The 20311-nt window shown below is 39.7% G+C and overlaps 1 protein-coding gene and 1 long non-coding RNA gene across 2 annotated transcripts; one reads left to right on the top strand and one right to left on the bottom strand.

Moving 5' to 3' along the window:
• Nucleotides 1–213: 213 nt before the first annotated feature.
• On the bottom strand, nt 214–1160 carry LOC309537526. The gene is made up of 2 exons (XR_014221956.1): nt 1084–1160; nt 214–743 (listed from the first exon to the last, which is right to left on the bottom strand). It is a non-coding gene; the product is annotated as an uncharacterized lncRNA (long non-coding RNA).
• NAE1 (NEDD8 activating enzyme E1 subunit 1) lies at nt 875–18008 on the top strand. Its single transcript, XM_082232335.1, has 20 exons — nt 875–1406; nt 2771–2874; nt 2960–3020; nt 3604–3634; nt 4387–4458; nt 5119–5198; nt 6096–6205; nt 6840–6949; nt 7660–7722; nt 8574–8637; nt 10077–10168; nt 10266–10325; nt 10408–10541; nt 11740–11815; nt 13201–13240; nt 13791–13877; nt 16257–16349; nt 16648–16762; nt 16848–16897; nt 17550–18008. The coding sequence occupies exons 1-20, from the start codon at nt 1123–1125 to the stop codon at nt 17657–17659; spliced, it is 1836 nt and encodes a 611-aa protein (XP_082088461.1). The 5' UTR covers nt 875–1122; the 3' UTR covers nt 17660–18008.
• Nucleotides 18009–20311: the final 2303 nt, after the last annotated feature.

Below are 20311 nucleotides of genomic sequence, written 5' to 3'. Positions count from 1 at the left end.
GAGGCATTCGTTTTGTGGGGCACCACTGTATATGAAAAAGTGTGTGCTTGGAGAGAGATATTTGCAACAAAAAATTCAGCCACTGCATTAAATGGGATTATGTCCAATATTTTTAACCTATATGCTTTCCATACCAGTGTTCTTTTGATATGAATTATGAAATAGTGATCCATTTCCAGACTATATACAATAGGGTTGTGACAGAAGACAATAAATCTTAAAATGTTGCCATTTTATTTCAATAAGCAGAATGCCAAATACTTAACTGTTGCTACAATCCCAGAATGGGGAAGAATGTACAGTATTGACACAGCAAATACAAAGCCAGAAAAAAGCATAATGTGAGATAAGAAAGCTGGGAAACAGGAAACATTCACTTGCAGTAAATCATCTCTCCATTATAACATTAAAGTTGCAGAGGGGAATTTCCACGGAGCTCATAACTTCTGAACAGGTTTACATAGGACTGCTCTGTAAGGTGAGCATACCATTCGCACCTATTTAGCACTAGGAGTAACCCAACTGAATTTTGGGTGTTCCCAGGTTGTTGCTACTTTCAGGTGGGATTTAGTCACATGCCAGCAAACTCAAGTTGTACAATTGGGAGTTCTTGTGCAACATACCTGCTCTCTCCCAACCAATCTTTTCTGCAATAAATGATGGAGATGTGCACCAGGAAATTATTAGTATTTATTAAATTTGTATTCCGCCTTTCACCCGAAGATCACAGGGCGGTTCACCACCTAAAAATACAAAATGAGAGCACGAAATACATAATAAAACACGGGATGGCGCTTGATGTGAACCTTGCACAGAGGAGCATAGGAAGCTGCCCTATACGAGTCAGACCGTTGGTCTGTATTATCTACACTGACGGCATGGTCCAACGAGAAGCGCCCTGCATAAAAGCAAATATTCTCTCATTCTCCGGTGCATTTCCTCATCCTCGCCACTTTCCTTATCAGACGGGCGCTCCTAGGCTGCCGCTGTTCTCCAGGGGGATTCAATCGCATATTACTGGCAAATCCACGATGCCGCATTTATTTGGGAGGAGGATGCCAAGGAAGGTGTGCGGGAACCTACGCGCATAAGCCACGCCGATCCCACAGTAAACAGCAACGGATGCACCAGCGGCCAACTTCCCATCCAGCAAAGCGCCGCGCCGCGGGAGGAGGCGGGACGAGCGACCCTGCCCGTCAAGCAAAAGCAGCGAATTGCCGGCGGAGCTTGCCGGCTCGCGCAAGCGCGTTGGCGGACGCTGAGCATTCTTGCGCCCCTTTAGGAAGGCTTGGGGAAGTGCGGCGGAGAGGACCGTCCTCGGTTCGGCGAAGGGGCGTCATGGCGGCGACGGTGCAGCAGCAGGGCAGAGTCAGCCTGAAGGAGCAGCGCTACGACCGGCAGCTCAGGTGGGCCTGGAGGGCGAGGAGGAGGAGAACGAGGGCTAGTTGGGCGCGGCGCAGGGGGAACGGACGGCCTCGCGTTGCCACTTGTAGGGAGGCGGGTTGGGCAGGGGGGCTTGGAGAGGCTCTGCCAGGGCAGGATCCTTCCTTGGCTGATTCCTAGGGGCGCCCCCAGGATGGTCCAGTCGCCGCTCAGGGGACTTTCTTCGGCGGCACCGGAGCCGGGACGCCCTCCATCTCCTCCCGCCCAAGGCCTCCCTCTGTTGGCTAAGCCTAGGGCTTAAAAACAAAAGCGAAGAGCTCCCTTAACAAACTTTTACAAAGGCAGTGTGGGTCTAGTGGCTACAGCGGTTGTTCAGGACTGGGAAGACCCAGGTTCAAATCTCCTATTGGCCATGGAGCTCAGTGGGTGATCGGGGGCTTCTTACGCTGGACAGGTGCACCCCACCTCCAGCAGAGATCTCTCTCCTTCCTATGCCAGGTATACATTTCAGGCACTCGCTTCACTTTTAACAGATTTCTCTTCTTCCCTAGCAAGTTCTAGTGTATCTTTTATATTGCTCCCAGCGACAGTCAAAAAGCCTCTGACCCAAAGGAGCACTTTGTTGTGTGTGCAGATTTAAAGCTCTCTGTGTACCCTGCTTCACTGGCTTGTTATGATGATGGAAGGGGAAGACCTATGTTCACATCAGCCTGAGTTCCTTGGAGCTTTAAGCACTGTATAAATATTACAAATAGTGCTTACAAACTTCCTTAAAGTGCTCAAAAACCATACAGATATTACAGATATTTTCTAACTTGAGTCTGTTAGAAATCAAGCTTTCTTCTTCTTTTAGCCAACTGTTCTCTCACTCTGACACATTTGTATTGTGCTCTTCCTCTGAGGAGTTCAGGGCCACATCATCATAGTATTTCTATTAGGTGGATGAGGCTGAGAGATGGTGCATAGTCCAAGACCACCTAGTAAGTTTTATGGGATTTTGAACCTGGATCTTTATAGTCAAAGTCTTAACACCTGTAGTCCTCCCCAATACATCCCATTATCCCTGATTATTGGCCATATTGGCTGGGGCTTCTGGGAATTGAGAATCCAACAACATCAGGATAGCTATTTGTTCCCCAATCTTGGTCTAACACTATAATTACTATACGAAAGTTTCTGCCCTGTTCTGTTTTCAAGACTAGCCACTTCTCATTTCATCTGTTAGTTGTTGTTTTTTTAAGATACTCAGTTCCAGGCTTATCTAAAGAAGCAACACTTAACAGTGATGTTCTGAAGCATCCTTCATCAGTGCATCAGTTTCTTGTATGTATCCTCTCTCAAAATTTGAATTAGGAATGCTGATGATGTCTGTGTTTTTGTGTTGCAGATTATGGGGTGACCACGGACAAGAAGCTCTAGAATCTGCACACGTTTGTGTGATAAATGCAACAGCCACAGGAACTGAGATCCTCAAAAACTTAGTTCTGCCAGGTATAAATAAAAACAAATGTGCAACTTTCATTGAGTAGAAAAGTTGTAATTTGGTGTAAGCACCATGTTTATTTGTTTCTTCAAGGTGTTGGATCGTTTACAATTGTTGATGGGAATCAAGTCACCGGTGAAGATGTTGGCAATAGGTAATGTGTGCATAGTTCTGTAAATGAAGGAGTGTGATTAGGTGTGGGAGGTGAGGTACTTGCAAACCCATAGGGACACTGCTGACCTCTAAACTATATGATTGGAAGGTTGGGCAATGTTCTGTCTGTACCAGGCCTATTTATTTCAAAATTACCATTTAAAATGCATGGGAAGAATTTGGTGGAGCTCTGAGGAGCACAGTGGTGTAGAGTGTAGGGCAAGTAAAGATGTGGCTATGCAGAAACAACTGGGAATGTGCTCTTGGTTGGTCTTTGGCAAGTGAGACTTGTTATAAGCACTGATAAATGAATTGGTGCTTAGAGTAAGCCCCATTTGGACTGACTGGGTCCTGTTCCTGCATTTTTCCACTGTCTCAATGTTCTGTTGTTGATAGGGCCGTAATCATTTGAATTACAGAAATCCAAAATATAAATTCCAGCAAGAACATTCCTATTGGAGAGAGGAAATGTGGTTGGGCTGTTTTCTTGGGGTACATTCCATAGAGTGATATCTTTTATTTCCAGAAATGTTTCATCAAGTTAAAACACTAAAATGTGTGGTTGCTTTTTCTGCTTTTTTTAGTTTTTTCCTGCAAAGAAGCAGCATTGGCCAGGTAAGAAAATATTAAATGTGCTGTACAACGGTACCTCGGGTTACATACGCTTCATGTTACATACGCTTCAGGTTACAGACTCTGCTAACCCAGAAATAGTACCTCGGGTTAAGAACTTTGCTTCAGGATGAGAACAGAAATCGTGCTCTGGCGGCAGCGGGAGGCCCCATTAGCTAAAGTGGTGCTTTAGCTTTTCATCACCACTTTTAATCAGCAATACATAACCTGACCACTCCATGTGTTGGTAACCTTGAGGCTGGGTTACTGTAATGTGTTCTATGTGGGGCTGCCCTTGGATCTAGTTCTTCGTATGTTGATTTAAATGTAAATTCCACTGAAGTAGTAGTAGTAGTAGTAGTAGTAGTAGTAGTAGTATCAATACGCACCTTTTTCCCTGACAGGGACACAATGCAGCTTACAAGTAAAAATAAGAAAAGCTAAAAATATGCAATGGGGAAACAGTCATTAAAAGCAATTAAATGTTGATAGAGAATCAAAACTATATATATACAAATAACTGCAATAAAAACAGCACAGCACAGCCATTTCATTCAAAGCAGTCAGTTCCTAAAAAACTTTTGGAACAAGAAAGTCTTCACGTACTGACAGAAGGACGACAAGGAGAGAGCCAACAAGGAGAGGGAACATCCCTCTCTGCATCCCCACCGAAAACGCTTGTGAGAGAAGTTTGCAAGCATGCATGGGATTGTAGTCATAACAGTCTAATATTTCCAATTGTTATTTTTAAACAGAATCGCGCTCAGTGTGCCACAGAACTATTACAAGAATTGAATAATGATGTCTCCGGAAATTTCGTGGAAGAGGTTTGTAGCAAACATCCTTGTGTATAATGGAGTGCTGGCAATTGGAGAAGTATAAAATAGAAGGTTGCATGTGCATGCCACCTATAACCATAGCATGCAACTGGAGAATTACAAGTGAAGGGAAATGGCATCCAAGCCAACTGAGTTGTGTAGCATCCTGCCTCCTCCACAGCACCCTTTGTCATCACTGTGGAAAGGTCTGATGTGAAAAGGCATCATCAGCCACACTTTAAATAGCAAATCCTGTCCATGTTGTGTGAATTGATATTATAGCAGAACATAGATTTAGTCCAAAAGTTGTTAATGCAGCTTTAAAGAGTGTACATGTGACAGTGAATCTTGGCCAAATTGTGCCATACAGTAATCACTGTTCTGTGCAGCGTGAATGAGGTAACTGCTATGTTTATGTGGTTGATGCCTTATTGATGCTTGAATGTGAGGCACAGAAAATTCCAGGGGTTGATTTGTTCATATCTATAGGATTTAGAAAAATTCTAAATTTAGGTGGGGTTAAGTTAACCGTAGTCCTACATATATGTGCATATTAAAAGTAAGTTTGCAATTCATGCACTTAGCTCAATAAGTGAAACTAATGTTTAATATTTCTATGTGTGATTGCTTTATGATCTAATATGTATGTGTCTAATGCATTTTCTTAAGAGTCCAGATAAACTTCTGGACAATGATCCTTCATTTTTCTGCCGGTTTAATATAGTGATTGCAACTCAACTCCCAGAGAGGTAAGCAAGAATCAAATTAACATTATCATGTAAAATGCAAATATTCTTCAGGCTTTTCCAGTGAATATGTAAATTATGTGAGAAAGCTAGTGTGTCATCCTTGTTTTTAATGCTTACATCCAAGTGATTTCCATTATGTTTGAGCACAATTCCATTTAGTTAAGTTGTGTTTTCCTCTAGCTATTGCCATTCCACTGAAACAAAAAAATACACACTTGGCTGGGAAATTCACTAGATAAGGGCGAAACTAGATGTTCTAGAAACCTGAGTTCCTTAGGTATTGTAAAGGGGTAGGTGTGGAAATTGTGTCCTTGCAACTTTTCTCCCTAGATGTTTTGTCCATACCCGACTCAGAAAATGCGTGTCTGGGAACGAAGTGGGGGTTGCAAAGGGAACGTGCATAAATTATTTCTGCCCTTAGCTTTGTAGTAAAGAAACAACAGTCTGATTTCCCAGTGCTGCATTTGTTTCTAAATGCTTTGTTTGGCCCTAAGGAGATCTGCTGTGGTAATCAACTTGTTAACCTACCATTCCTTATAAAGGAATTCTCTACTTAATTTGTGGCCTGCATCTTGATAATGAAAGGAGTTCAGTCATCTCTATACTCTGATAAAGATTCAGAAAAAGTTGATAAAGATTCAGAAAAAGTTGCTACATTGCTCGCTATTTTGTCATAATATACTGAAAACAATAAATTTGAATTATTTAAGATACACTATATCTTGAGGTGCTGGTTAAAATAACTTTTGTGATTGCTTAACTTTATGTTCAACAGAAATACAGGCTGTGGACTGCTATTAAAGAAAAAAAGATTTCTTTTTTGCAATAGAGCAGTCTCTCTCTCTCTCTCTCTCTCTTTGTTCTCTTGATCTGACTCCATATCTTAATATTTTTCAGTACATTACTCAGGCTTGCCGAAGTCCTTTGGAATTATAACATTCCGCTATTAGTTTGTAGGACTTACGGATTAATAGGATATATGAGAATCATTATTAAAGAACACCCAGGTAAGAGATTCATTTAATAATTAAGAGCTTCTCCTATGGTGCCTTACAATTATTGTTGGTTTCCAGCTTGTATTGGCCAAGCCAGTGTGGGCAGTGGGCAGGGATGATGGGAGTTGTAGTCCAACAGCATCAGAAAGATACCATGTTGGCCACTTCTGCCTTATAGCTTATACATGCCCATCTTTTAAAATGTTATTATTATTGAATCGTAACATGACAATTTTTTTGAGACACTGCAGTGTGTTTCATAGTGAGTGAACATACTAAAAAATAATCTAGAAATGTAGTTCATCTTGTTGGTAGCAAAATTAGATGTAAAATCCAGTCCCAAGCTGTAGATCTACCTCTACTTTTTATTGTATGCCATTTCTCCAGCAAATAGTAGGTTTTTCCAGAAGGGGAAGGGGCATTACTCAGTGGTAGCATCCACATTGTATGTAGAAGGTTCTAGATTCAATCTCTGGCATTTACAGGTAGGTCTGGAAGAAAACCCTCTCTGAAATCCTAGAAAACATTGCCTATCAGTGTAGATAACACTGAGCTAGATGGACCATGTTGATAAATATCATGTAAAGTTGAATATGTTATCATCAACTTTTCTTTCAAATCAAAATCTCCTTCAATATTTTGATAGTTGTGGAATCTCACCCAGACAATGCATTGGATGATTTGAGACTGGACAATCCTTTTCCAGAACTGAAGGAGCACATTCAGTCTTATGATTTGGATCATATGGAGAAAAAGGTTAGTATAAGCTCTAGCAATATGGGTGCAGGCTTTAGAGACAATCCACACAATCATTTTAAGAGAAGTGGCTTACAGGCTGTAACTAATGCCTACGAAAGACTCTTTTTAAATATAGTGCTTTGAGTTTGAGACTTTCAGTGAATTCACCTATTCTAGGTTCTGGTTTTATTTTGAAGAATTTAATGCTGCAGTAGAATTCCATGAGATAAGCAGTGTGAGGCCTGTTTGAAGAAAAAATTGCTAAGCATACTTTTTGAACCAGATCTTTCATTACAGGTTTGCTTCTCCATACACTTCCAACATAAGCTTATTGTAAAACCACAGCAACTAGCCCGAGAAGCATTGAATAGCTCAAAATAACTAAATCATATTATTTAAGGCTTTATGGCCACACCTGAATGCTGTTGGGATTTTAAACCAGAAGAAAATTCTGTGTCTTCACTAATGGGCAACTTGCAGAGTCACATGCAAACTCATAAAGCTGAGGAAGTTGTGTGGGTTCTACAGATCTGTTGCACAAATTGGAAGAATGATGCTGCAAGTATGTTAATGACACCTGTTTATTGAAAGCAGTTCAGTTAATTTATCGGTTTTTGTTGGATGCTGAATTTTTGTGGTGCCTTGAACCTGTACTTAGTTCAACAGCTTCCATGCTTCAGGGCTGCTGTATTCATCTGTTTAAAACAAGTATAATTTTGCATTTGCAGGAACACAGCCACATTCCATGGATTGTGATCATATCCAAGTATCTAGAAAAATGGCATAATGAAGTATGTAGACACCATGGTAATATTCTAACATATTGGCTCTTTCTTTTCAGCACTATGGAAATTAAGCTTCTCTAAGAAGCTTAAGTGCTATTATTATATGTTTTAGGACAGAGGCTGCAGTCTGCAGCTGGCTGCTTAAATCCTACTGACCAACTCAATTTAAACAGCAGATTGTGTGTAGATATGCAGCTAAAAAACAAACCAGTCGAATGCTCTCCAGATATATTTATTTGGAACAAAAATATTTTTTAAAATCTGATTGCATATAGGCAAAGTACCTGCATGGGAATCCCCCCAGGATTCAGTAATACTCTATTCCCTTGTCTTCTCTTTTATCCCTCACCCACCAATTTCAGCATGTAAGTTCATGGGCAGGCAGTTGTTTCAGGCAATTGAAGGTCTGTATGCGCTTCCCATTCAGACCCCATTTTCTGCCTTATTTGTGTTCCAGGTTGGCCTGTATTCTGGGGAGTGGGGAGGGCATAGGGCTCAATTGAACCTTGTATGATTCCGTACCTGGGTGCTGCACCAGTACACAACTGTATCAGGCACTTGCCTTGATTTATCGTCTTTGATTAAGCATGAGATCCTGCTGCTGTTTTTGTTAAATATTGATGATTGCTTTTAATGTAAATGTTAAAACAAGTAAAGATTTCTCTTTATAGAAATTAAAAAGAGAATAAATGCCTGGATAGCTTACCCCTGGTCACACATGGTTAGAAATATGGAAAATAGTGCCCCAAAGAACAATTTCTGCTATTTGCTGGAACACAGATGCATACTCAATACTCCATTGCTGGTTGGCCACTCTATGTTTTAACATAGTTCACATATGTAACTTTTCTATTTAGAACAGTGGACAGATGCCTAAGAACTACAAAGAAAAGGAAGCCTTCCGAGAGATGATTAGGCAAGGTAATGTCAAGCAAGAGCTTATTAGCAATATATCAAAGGTGCAGGATTTTAAAATACAGTGGTGCCCCGCAAGATGAATGCCTCGCAAGACGAAAAACCTGCTAGATGAAAGGGTTTTCCGTTTTTTGATGCGCTTCGCAAGACTAATTTCCCTATGGGCTTGCTTCGCAAGACGTTTTCGTCTTGCGAGTCTTGCGATTTTTTTCGCTTCCCCCCCTTTTTCTAAGCCGCTAAGCCACTAATAGCCTTTTAGCCGCTAAGCCGCTAAGCCTTTAATAGCCGCTAAACCGCTAATAGCGCTAATAGCGCTAATCCGCTAATAGGGTTGCTTCGCAAGACGAAAAAACCGCTAGACGAAGAGACTGGCGGAACGGATTATTTTCGTCTTGCGAGGCACCACTGTACATTTTTATATATTAATATGGGCCGGGGGGGGGGCTAATCTAGATGTTCTTAGACTTCAAGTCTCATCAGCCCCAGCCAACATAGCCACTCTGGCGTCAGGGATCATGAAAATTGTAGCATCAAGCGGGTTGGGGTGCTCATGAGTTAACCCAGGACTTAGCACTATATGAATGAGCCTTCACAAGTCTGAGTGAAGCATCAGGCTCTCACACACTCTGTCCCCTTTCATCCTTGGTAGTGGCACCCGTCCTGTGGAACGCCCTCCCATCAGATGTCAAGGAAATAAGCAGCTATCCTATTTTTAAAAGATTTCTGAAGGCAGCCCTGTTTTTAATATTTTAATATTTAATTTAAAAGTTTTTAATATTTAATGCTCTATTGTTTTTAACACTCGATTGGGAGCCGCCCAGAGTGGCTGGGGAAACTCAGCCAAGTGGGCGGGGTATAAATGATAAATTATTATTATTATTATATTATCCTGCTGCTGAGTTTAGTTTCACTTTCAAAGAATCTTCGCTTAGCATTGCGTGCAAGCCAGGGGCCCATATTTCAAGCTAGCAATGCTTAGTTTCTAAAGGAAACCAACTTCAAAATACAGCTTATAAAGCTGTCCTGTTTAAATAACCATTTTTTGTGTGTTTTAAATCAGGATCCCTAGATTGTACACAGCACTATAAAACTAAGCAGAAATCTTCCTCCCAGCCGTATGGGGGTGTGGGAGGTGTGTGAGCAGGGGCTTCACTTCGGAGGTTCATCTATGTAGAACTAAACAATGGTTTAGCATTGCAGATTTATCTTGAGCTGTGTTGTGCTTTAAGAATACATGTAAAATATGCATAAATGGTATTACTATTTTTTATCATCACCATCATTAATGTATTAATCTTATAAGCCACTACCTCAAGGCAATTTACATAAAAATGCCCGAAGTATCAACTGTTAAGAGAACCTGACAAAGTCACTTGAATTTTAAGGAGCTAAAGAATAATGAAGATCATCTGTGTTTAAAGTCCTGCTTTTTCTCTTGTTATTAGGAATCTTGAAAAATGAAAATGGAGGCCTAGAAGATGAAGAAAACTTTGAAGAAGCTATTAAAAACGTGAACACAGCTGTAGTTGCTACTAAGGTAAAATAAGATTCCTCCACAGTATGCTAGCCGCATTATTACTGAATCCTTTGTGGGAAATTTTTCTTAAATTTGTTCTCCCCCCACCCTCCTTTAGATACCAGGTTGTATTGAAGACATTTTCAGTGACGATCGTTGTATCACTCTTTCAAAGCAGGTAATAAACACAAACAGCTTGCTACTGTATTCTGCTTATCTAAATAGAAAAAGTTAGTGTGATATTTTTGTTTACCCTTAAGAGTCCACACTTTTGGATCTTGGTTCGAGCTGTAAAGGAATTTGTGGCAAAGGAGGGTCGAGGAAATTTACCTGTCCGGGGCACAATTCCAGATATGATAGCAGATTCTAGTAAATTTATCAAGCTGCAAAATATGTAAGTATTGTCTGTTTTTTGCTTTATATTATATTAAATATTGAATGATAACACACACCCAAATCATAGACTTGTAGACTTGGAAGGGATCCCAAGGGCCATCTAGTTCAACCCACTGCAATGAAGGAATATCAACTAAAGCATCCATGGCAGATGGCCATCCAACCTCTGCTTAAAAACCTCCAGGGAAGGAGAGTCTGCCACCTTCTTAGGGCCTGTGATCCAATTGGACTAGCAATATCAGCATGGGTGACACGACAGTCACCCATATATAGCAGCTGTATAGCAGCACATGTAGATTTGAATGGTTTTTGTTGTTCCATGATCTCTAGCATTTCTTCCTTCAGAGCTCAATAAAAGGGAACCAAATGTGTATTTTCCCCCATAGCATTTTTTTCAGCCACAAACGAATTGCCAATGCACCATTACCTGTAGTTCACTTACAGGGCAGTTCTCAGAAGTAAGTTCTGGGACTACAATCTTTAGAATGCTGCTCATTCCACTAACTACTTAGCCATAAAGGTATTTGTTCCCTTAACTGTGTTCATCTTCCTGATAAGTGAATTCAAGCAGATGACAATATTAATAGTTTTCAGTGGCCGTTTCTCACATGCCTGTTTTGTACAGAGAGTCCTGTTTCGGTACAAAAACATATAAAGTAATAATGACCTTCTGAGTATCAATTTTGATACAAATAGATCTTAGGAAGCTGGCACTGTCCCTGTCTTTCCATTTGTCTTTGACAACCTGTAACATGAGAATGAATATTGATGTACAGTGGTGCCTCGCAAGACGAAATTAATCCGTTCCACGAGCCTCTTCGTCTAGGGTTTTTTTCGTCTTGTGAAGTAACCCTATTAGCGGATTAGCGCTATTAGCAGTTTAGCGGCTATTAAAGGCTTAGCGGCTATTAAAGGCTTAGCGGATTAGCGGCTAAAAGGCTATTAGTGGCTTAGCGGCTTAGAAAAGGGGGGAAAGCGGAAAAAAATCGGAACACTTGCAAGACGTTTTCGTCTTGCAAAGCAAGCCCATAGGGAAAATCGTCTTGCGAAGCAGCTTAAAAACGGAAAACCCTTTCGTCTAGCGGGTTTTCCGTCTTGCGAGGCATTCGTCTTGCGGGGCACCACTGTAGATGAAGCCTACTGATTTCTGGAATTGGTCTTACTGAAGTTTTACGTTTTTGCCCCTTTTTAAAAAGATATCGTGACAAAGCTAAGAAAGACGCCGAAGCTGTGGCTAACTATGCTGCCAAATTGCTCCAGTCATTAGGCAAGGTGAGCTAATGAAAGTTATGTTTTGAATCTTCCTTCTATTTAATCTCCCTTCTCTATCTTAACATGGAAAGTGGCTCCTATATAATGACCCAATCCAAAGAGCTAATGATCTGTACTCACAGATTTGTACTTGAGCAACAGAACTGTTGATAATTGCGAGTAGATTTTTTGAAAAATGATAAATTAACATATTGTGTTGGGATGGTAACGGTAAAGGGACCCCTGACCATTGGGTCCAGTCGTGGCCGACTTGGGTTGCTGTGTTCATCTCACTTTATTGGCCGAGGGAGCTGGTGTACAGCTTCTGGGTCATGTGGCCAGCATGACTAAGCCGCTTCTGATGAACCAGAGCAGTGTACAGAAACGCCGTTTACCTTCCCGCCAGAGTGGTACCTATTTATCTACTTGCACTTTGACGTGGTTTTGAACTGCTAGGTTGGCAGGAGCAGGGACCAAGCAATGGGAGCTCACCCCGTCGCAGGGATTCGAACCACCAACCTTCTGCTCGGCAACTCCTAGGCTCTGTGGTTTAACCCACAGCGTCACCCGCGTCCTGTGTTGGTATGGAGCCTTTAACTAAAAGACACCACTGTTCATGTGACTTTCCTTGTTTCATTGTGACCGGGATGAATGTTACAGCCGTTAAAATTCATGGAAGATTCTAATTCATAGGAATTGTGTGATGGAGGCATCCAGTAAAGTGTGGGCTAACATACTCACTGTCCTATGGCAGGGTCACATGGTACCAAAGCATCAGCTAGTTCCTGAGTCTTCGCCTCCACTACAGTTCCTTTCCTTCCTTCCCTTGGGACAGAATATGTTTAAACTGCTCCTCACTCTTTCGTTTGTTTTTTTATTCTTACCTTACCAGTTCTTTGATTCTGCCTATTTTTTCTTTCCCCCTTCAAAGTTAAAAAATAAATAAACCCAAACTCTTCCCCCACCCTATGCTTTCCCGCCTTTTTTCTCTTGCTGGCATCCAGTGGGAACAGAGATCAATGTCTTTCTTTCCCTATGGCCTTTTTTTTCTTTTGTGACGTTGGAGCAGCTCATGCAACAGCAGAAATTTCACCACTAGAAAATCATTACCACATAATACCATTTTTAAAAAAGATAATGCAACAAAGCAGTTTACACCAAAGCAGCAAATTTATATTGAGCATACACTTTCTTAAACACTATCAGTGTTACTGAATCAGGGCAATATTCCTCAATTTTCTTGTCTTATTTGCTACTTATTCTTATGACAATGCGGAATTAGGAGAAAGTGGCTGCTTAATAAGATTATGCTACTTAAATAAATGTGACTTCAAACATCTAATGAACATTTTAAAAACAATTGTGTTAAGAGAATTGGCATGTTAACATGGCACTTTATTTCATAGGCACCAGAATCTATTTCTCAGAAAGAACTGAAACTACTTTGTAAGTATTCATGGTTTTCTCTCAGCTTATACTGTGTTACATTGTCTTTGTTACTGTGTACTTAGTTTTTCACATGTGGCTTCTCCATTTTGGCTTTATTTTTGTTAAATAAATCATGACACATGTCATTTATTGTTCATCTGAGGTTCCATTTACCTAATTTTAAGATCTGCTAAGGAGCAGATGATTGTTACTATGTCCTGATATGTAAAACAGAATTCATAGAGGGTGTATTTTCTTTTTCACATGACTGTATATGCATAAACATTTCTGTCTCTACAGAGTTTTTGGTGTCATTCTAGTGGCTGGAGAAAATCTATCCTTGTTTGAAGCATCTCACATTAGCGTTTCTGTGGACCAGGAGGTTCAAATCCTTACAAAGCCACTAGAAAATAACTCAGTGAATTTTATATAATTGCCAGGTTTATCCTTTTTTGTTTTTTTGTTTAAATGATTAGGTTTCAAGGGCTAGTTGTTTTTGTTTTTTAAAAATGCTATCCCTTCATTACACATATTTTTCTCTCTTATCTTCCTTCCCAACTCTGTTTAGGCACTAATTCAGCATTTCTTCAAGTAGTGCGGTGTAGATCTCTTTCTGAAGAGTATGGATTGAATACTTCAAACAAAGATGAGATCAGTAAGAACATGACTTTATTATCTACAGTCTTCTTTTACTGTGTTTTCATCTGCAGACAGTGATGTGGAAATAATGACCTGAAAGGGATTATGTCATTCTGTTGTTTCCTTTGTTTCTGCTGTAACATGGAAAATGGAATTGGGATCTTAGTTACGGGGAAATGTGTGACCCCAAAGTAGCTTTGATCTTTGTGCCTTATTATAGATGGGATATGCTAATGGTTACAGCAGTGATGAAGAGAGTGAAAGTGCAACTTGCTTTTGCTATTTCTTGGTGAAAACAAATTTCAGAAATTATTTTGTTAGATCTGTAGATCATACATGAACCATTCATGCTAACTTAGTAGGGAAAATTCTAAGGGAAAAAACCTCAAATGCTTGTCACATGATCAATCCTTCCCTTTGTTTATTTTAAAACATTTTAACCCTCTTATCACAATGAGCCCAGGGTGAGATATAACACAACAGAACTAAAATACAATGTAACAGCAACATAGTGATATAAATACATGCAGAGCAGAAAACAAAACAGCTTATAATGAATTTTAAGAGGGAGAATATTCCACAATTGGGGCTCTACAGTGGAGGCTGTTAAATGGGTTGCTGCATAGCAGATATCTTACCTAAGTGGAAACATTAACAGGGCTCCCCACCACCCTGATTTTAATTCACCAGCAGGAGAGAAGATACATATTTAGCTCTCAAGCTGTTTAGGGCTTTATAAATTAATACAAGCATCTTGCCTCGTAGCACATGGGTAGCCATTGTTGTTCCTTCAGGACTAGTGTTAACATCATCCTGGTATTCCAATCTACTCAGTAATAAGGTGGCTGCATTCTGAATAAGCTGCAGCTTCCAGACCAGCTCCAAGGGCAGCCCCATGCAGAGCACATTACAGTCATTTATCTATCTCTATCTGGGAAGCTTCCAGTTACAGATAGGTAGCCGTGTTGGTCTGCCATAGTCAAAATAAAAAAATTCCTTCCAGTAGCACCTTAAAGACCAACTAAGTTAGTTCTTGGTATGAGCTTTCGTGTGCATGCACACTTCTTCAGATACACTGAAACAGAAGTTGCCAGATCCTTCTATATAGTGAGAAGGTGGGGAGGGGTATTACTCAGAAGGGTGGTGGGAATAGGAGATTGGCAGATAGCTGAGATGAGCCTGTTGACGACTCTGAGATGAGCTGAGATGAGCCTGTTGACGACTCTTAACGACTGTAATAGGTCTTACCTATTACAGACCTATTACAGTCGTTAAGAGTCGTCAACAGGCTCATCTCAGCTCATCTCAGAGTCGTCAACAGGCTCATCTCAGCTATCTGCCAATCTCCTATTCCTACCACCCTTCTGAGTAATACCCCTCCCCACCTTCTCACTATATAGAAGGATCTGGCAACTTCTGTTTCAGTGTATCTGAAGAAGTGTGCATGCACACGAAAGCTCATACCAAGAACTAACTTAGTTGGTCTTTAAGGTGCTACTGGAAGGAATTTTTTTATTTTGGGAAGCTTCCAGTCACTGTGGCATGGCTATCCATGCCATGACTGTAGGAATGACTGTAGCCGACAAATCAGCCAAAGCTGTAACAAGCACTCCATCTTGTTGGAGTTCAGTCTCAGCTTATTCAGCCCACCATTATATCCAAGCCCAATCAAGAACTTGTAGACTACACCTGAGTCAGATGCCAAGGAGAACAAAGCAGGGTGTCATCGGTGTATTGCTAGGACCCTGCCCTCAAATCCCTGATGGCCTCACCAGTTTCATACAGATGTTACATAGCATGGGAGACATGACTGTATGTTGGGAAATCTCACAGAGACCCAGCTGTTCTCCCTCAAGACTACCAGCCTGAAATCCACCCTGCAGGTTGGAGTGGAACCACTGTGTCTTCTGACACCCAAGCCACAGAGCTGTTCTAGCAAAATACCATGGTTAATTATATCAAAAACTGCTGAGCAATCCAAGGGATGTTACTGAGTTTCATTCCTCCTTTTCTCCTAACAGAGGTCATCCATCTAAAGAGACCCAAGACCATTTTGGTTCTGAAACTGGGCTGGAACCCAAGAATGGGTCTAGATAATCATCTTCATCCAAGAGCTGAGGTTCGGTGGCAACCACCCTCTTGAGCACTTATCCCAGAGCATAGATCTTAGCGAGTAGGCAGTACCTATCACAGCATTTGGGTCCCCAAAGGCCAGTGTTGGTCAAACACATTTATGTCTGTTGACTGTAATTCACAAACCATACAGAGATGTTTGTGTAACCAATTTCTTGTGAAAATGAATTTCAGTTCAGGTGATTTTAGGATTTTTATAAAAGCAATGCAACACTTTTCTTCAGCTTATTGGTACACAATTAACACTATTTTCCCCTTAAAGTTTCCCATATGGATAACCCTGATAGTGAGATGGTGCTGTACTTAATGTTACGAGCTGTGGATAGATTCTTTAAACACCATGGGAGATATCCAGGTAAATTTGATTTTAATATTGCCCAGTTTGCAACACTGTTAGCAAAATATGTGTTTAGTACAATGGATAAATTGAATAAATTGAAAATTTCCTTAAGTGGCCCTAGGGTATAACCTTAATAATATTCTGTGTTCATAAATATATAGATTAATTGTGTGGTTGAGGCATATACCATTATTACGCCTCTATATATTTTACAAATTAGATTGCAGAGATTTATTAAATCATTTGATTTTTTTTAAAAAATCTTCTCTTACAAAAATTATATCTATGTACAATTTTAAAAAATCATTTCCAGGTGTTTATAATTATCAAGTGGAAGACGACATTGGAAAACTGAAATCTTGCCTCAACAGTTTTCTTCAGGAATATGGATTACCTGTAACAGTGAAGGATGATTACGTTCATGAATTGTAAGTACTATATAAAATAAAAATAAAGTTTTCCTGGATTTTGTTTTGGTATTACAAATTTTACAATGTTGTTTTTCCTGTGTAGTTGTCGCTATGGAGCTGCTGAGCCACATATGATTGCAGCATTTTTGGGAGGTAAGAAATACTATAATTTTAACCAGTTCTTCTGTAGCTGTACACTTATTAGCACGTGAAAAAATATTACAGCTTTATATGCTCTTTTTTAACACTAGTTTTAAAAATGATGTAAGAATAATAGAATCATAGATTTGTAGAGATGGAAGGTGCACAATGAAGTGTTCATTTTGAATTGTTTTTAAACCTACTTGTCAAAATTAAAATGTCTCTGGAATATATAGTATTTGGAATACATGCTATGTAGAATTCAAGATATGAGATAGTAGTGTATTTGACTCAGTCATGATAAAAACAATCTATATCATTTCCAAAACTGAAATATTTCCAATGTGTACACATTGTTAAAGGTAAGAAACATGTTGTAGACTCTGCTTTAATGTAACTACAGATATTATTTAACAAGGTTCATGGATTTTGCTATATGCTGCTTTGAAGAGTCTATCTATAAAGCAGTATAAAAATGTCCTAAAATTAATAAGTTGTGTGCTCTCTACCACTGAGTGAAGTTGGTTATGGGAATTGTTATGCTCTATTTTCAATTCACTGGCATAAAGTAGCAGTTGAAGAAAAACAATTTTGTATTGCATCAATTGAGTTATGAAGTTCTAACTTTGTTCCTTCCTCTTCCAATTCCCCTGCTGTTTTACAGGAGCTGCTGCTCAAGAGGCTGTGAAAATAATTACAAAACAATTTGTCATTTTTAATAACACCTACATTTACAATGGCATGTCACAGACATCTGCAACATTCAAGTTATAGGCTAAGCACAGTACATTGTTTAAAACTGTGGTTGCATTTAATTTGCAGTTTGTTCTGTAAATGATTGCTGCTATATTTGCTGCCAAGTTCCCTTCTTTGTAATTTTTCCCGATTATTAAATGTTCTTTTGAACTGTAATAAATATTTTTATCTTGTATTTTAATAAGAGGCACTGGAATAGGTTGACTGTCATCACTATCAGCATCGTATTATTTTAGATGTATGCAGCATTTTTCTTCTGTGCTATTGGGAGTGGGACCCAATACAGACCATTGCTATTAGCCTGCTCATATCACTCCGAAAAGTGTTTCTTATCCTATGTGTTAAATAAATACCTCTTTGAAGCAAATGTACAGCAAATAATATGGAGTGTTGTTTTCAACATAAGCTGCTTTTGTTCAGAAAGAGGATTTTTAAAAAACCAATGAATACACTAACACACAATGCACCTTTGAATATTATTAATATATTAAACTATGAACAAGATTTAAAGCATTCTGGAAGAGAATGTGTAGTAATAGCGATTTTAGAAACTGCTGTTCTTGGTCTTCCCAATATATTTGTTTGACTGCTTCTGCTCCTTTACTGATAGTAATAGTTCAGTTGTTAGTATCTGTAATGTTGCTGGGGAAAGGATTAAATATGTTTTTATGGGATTAGTTGAAAGACTTGGACTTGAAGATGGTTTGTACAAACATATGTGATCATGTTAGCATTAGTTCCAGTGAATTAGAGGAGACTGCTTAAGAATTGGATTTATTGGTGGTGGGGAATCATACTTGGCAGGTACATTGATGTTACTTTGTACAAGAGGAGTTGCCCTAGTTTAAGATTGTTCTAAACTGTCCTGAGGCTCCATGGGATCAAAGGCAAGTTTAAAATAATTACAAATCAATTGACACAGATTTTAGTTCTAGTTTAAAATAATTACAAATCAATTGACACAGATTTTAGTTCTAGTTTAAAATAATTACAAATCAATTGACACAGATTTTAGTTCTAGTGCAGGCTTCCTCAACTTCGGCCCTCCAGATGTTTTGCGACTACAATTCCCAGCATCCCTGACCGCTGGTCCTGCTAGCTAGGGATCATGGTAGTTGTAGGCCAAAAACATCTGGAGGGCCGAGGTTGAGGAAGCCTGATCTAGTGTGATGTAAGAGTACATATTATTCACTACCCAATTTACAGGCAGGCAAAAACAAGGAAGTACAGTATATGATTTGGGATAATCCCTTCCATGGGTTTAATGTCAATTTTGAAACAGCATTCTAGGAAGGGGCTCATGCATGTAAGCCAAACAGTGATTTGGTGCTGTGGCATGCTGGACATGTCGACTATAGCTAATAGTATTGGCTCTGTTAAAGCAAAAGGCATACTAAGTAGGTAAAATGAAATGTTTTATTTGGTGAGCAGGTTTCTATGAGATTTTAATATTTACCATCTGCTTGCAGTTCCAGTGCTTTGTGTGAATTGAACTTATCACTGTTGCAGAGGTGGCTCCTTTGTGTTCACATATGGATTTTTATCACTTGGAGTTTAAAATAAATGTGTGAAAACAACCCAATAAAGATCAAAGCTTGTGGATTGCCTCACCCTGCTTTTCAGTGGAGGCATTTTCATGTGTGATCTTTGTTCATGTGAATTAGGCACCTTTGTGCATGTGCATGCATTACTTGTACACCTTAATTTTCATGGACAAACCAATACGGCTGGATGGCACATTAATTACTTCCTCACCAACTAGTAGACCTGGAAGTCTGACCTGAGGTGAAATAATTCCCATATTTAAAACACACCTCTGAAGTGACCCCCTTCCTGAAAAAAATATGTGGGGTGACTTTGTGGTTTTAAAATACTGGAAAACAGGTGTTGATTTTACAGGCTTAGATCCAGAGCTGTGTCTGGATTCTAAAACTGCACCACTCCATGCCTCTTGAAGCTCAATAGTAGGGCATGAAACTTATGGTAAATGTTACTGATGGGGAGGGAACACAAACAATTTTTTTTAAAAAAAATAATGGCACAGGCTAGCAAGTAAAATGAACAATTTACATTCTGACACCTTGATCCTAAACCTCAGTATTGAAAGTTAAGCTTCAGGGGCACTTCCAGTGAGTGTTCAGAGGCAGGATGAGAACTATCCTGGGACTTTTATCCCCCAAGACTAAGGTTACCAGATGTCCCCGTTTCCTGGGGACAGTCCCCGGATTTACAAATCAGTCCCCTGACAAAATCCATCTATTTACTGTAGTAGGAAATTGAAAAGTGTCCCTGGATTCACTGAAAAAAATCTGGTAACCTGACCAAAGACATTAAATATGGAGTAAGACTGAGGTGTGGGGAGAGAAGGGAAACCATTACTCTTGAGTTTTGGGGACTAAATGTAGGATAAAAATGGAATCTAGCTAATTCTATGCTGGTCCTTCTGAAATGTGACCTACTTTGTAACAATGGTAGGGGTGTGATTAGAGGTGTGGCAGGTTTACTAAGAAGAAAAACTAGCTCTGTCCTATGGGCTCAAGGAGGTTCTAATGTTTCATTTCTGACTTTTTTTGGTCTCTTAGTGTGTGTGCTACACATGATATTTTGTACTAACGTGATTTTGATTTGTACCCATTTACATCTCAGAGCATTCCCAATCTCCCAATAAAA

This window comes from Podarcis vaucheri (assembly GCF_965113315.1).
Source record: "Podarcis vaucheri genome assembly, chromosome: 7".
Classification (NCBI taxonomy): domain Eukaryota; kingdom Metazoa; phylum Chordata; class Lepidosauria; order Squamata; family Lacertidae; genus Podarcis; species Podarcis vaucheri.
The sequence above is the reverse complement of the archived record's forward strand: the minus strand, read 5'-3'. Positions and strand labels throughout refer to the sequence as shown.

Excerpts from the sequence above, each read along its gene's own strand:
- NAE1 (XM_082232335.1), top strand. The coding sequence starts at position 1,123 with ATGCACCAGCGGCCAACTTCCCATCCAGCAAAGCGCCGCGCCGCGGGA. Across the intron at positions 13,241-13,790 it reads GAAAGAACTGAAACTACTTT|GCACTAATTCAGCATTTCTT; the intron begins GTAAGTATTCAT and ends AACTCTGTTTAG. Across the intron at positions 16,763-16,847 it reads GATGATTACGTTCATGAATT|TTGTCGCTATGGAGCTGCTG; the intron begins GTAAGTACTATA and ends TTTCCTGTGTAG.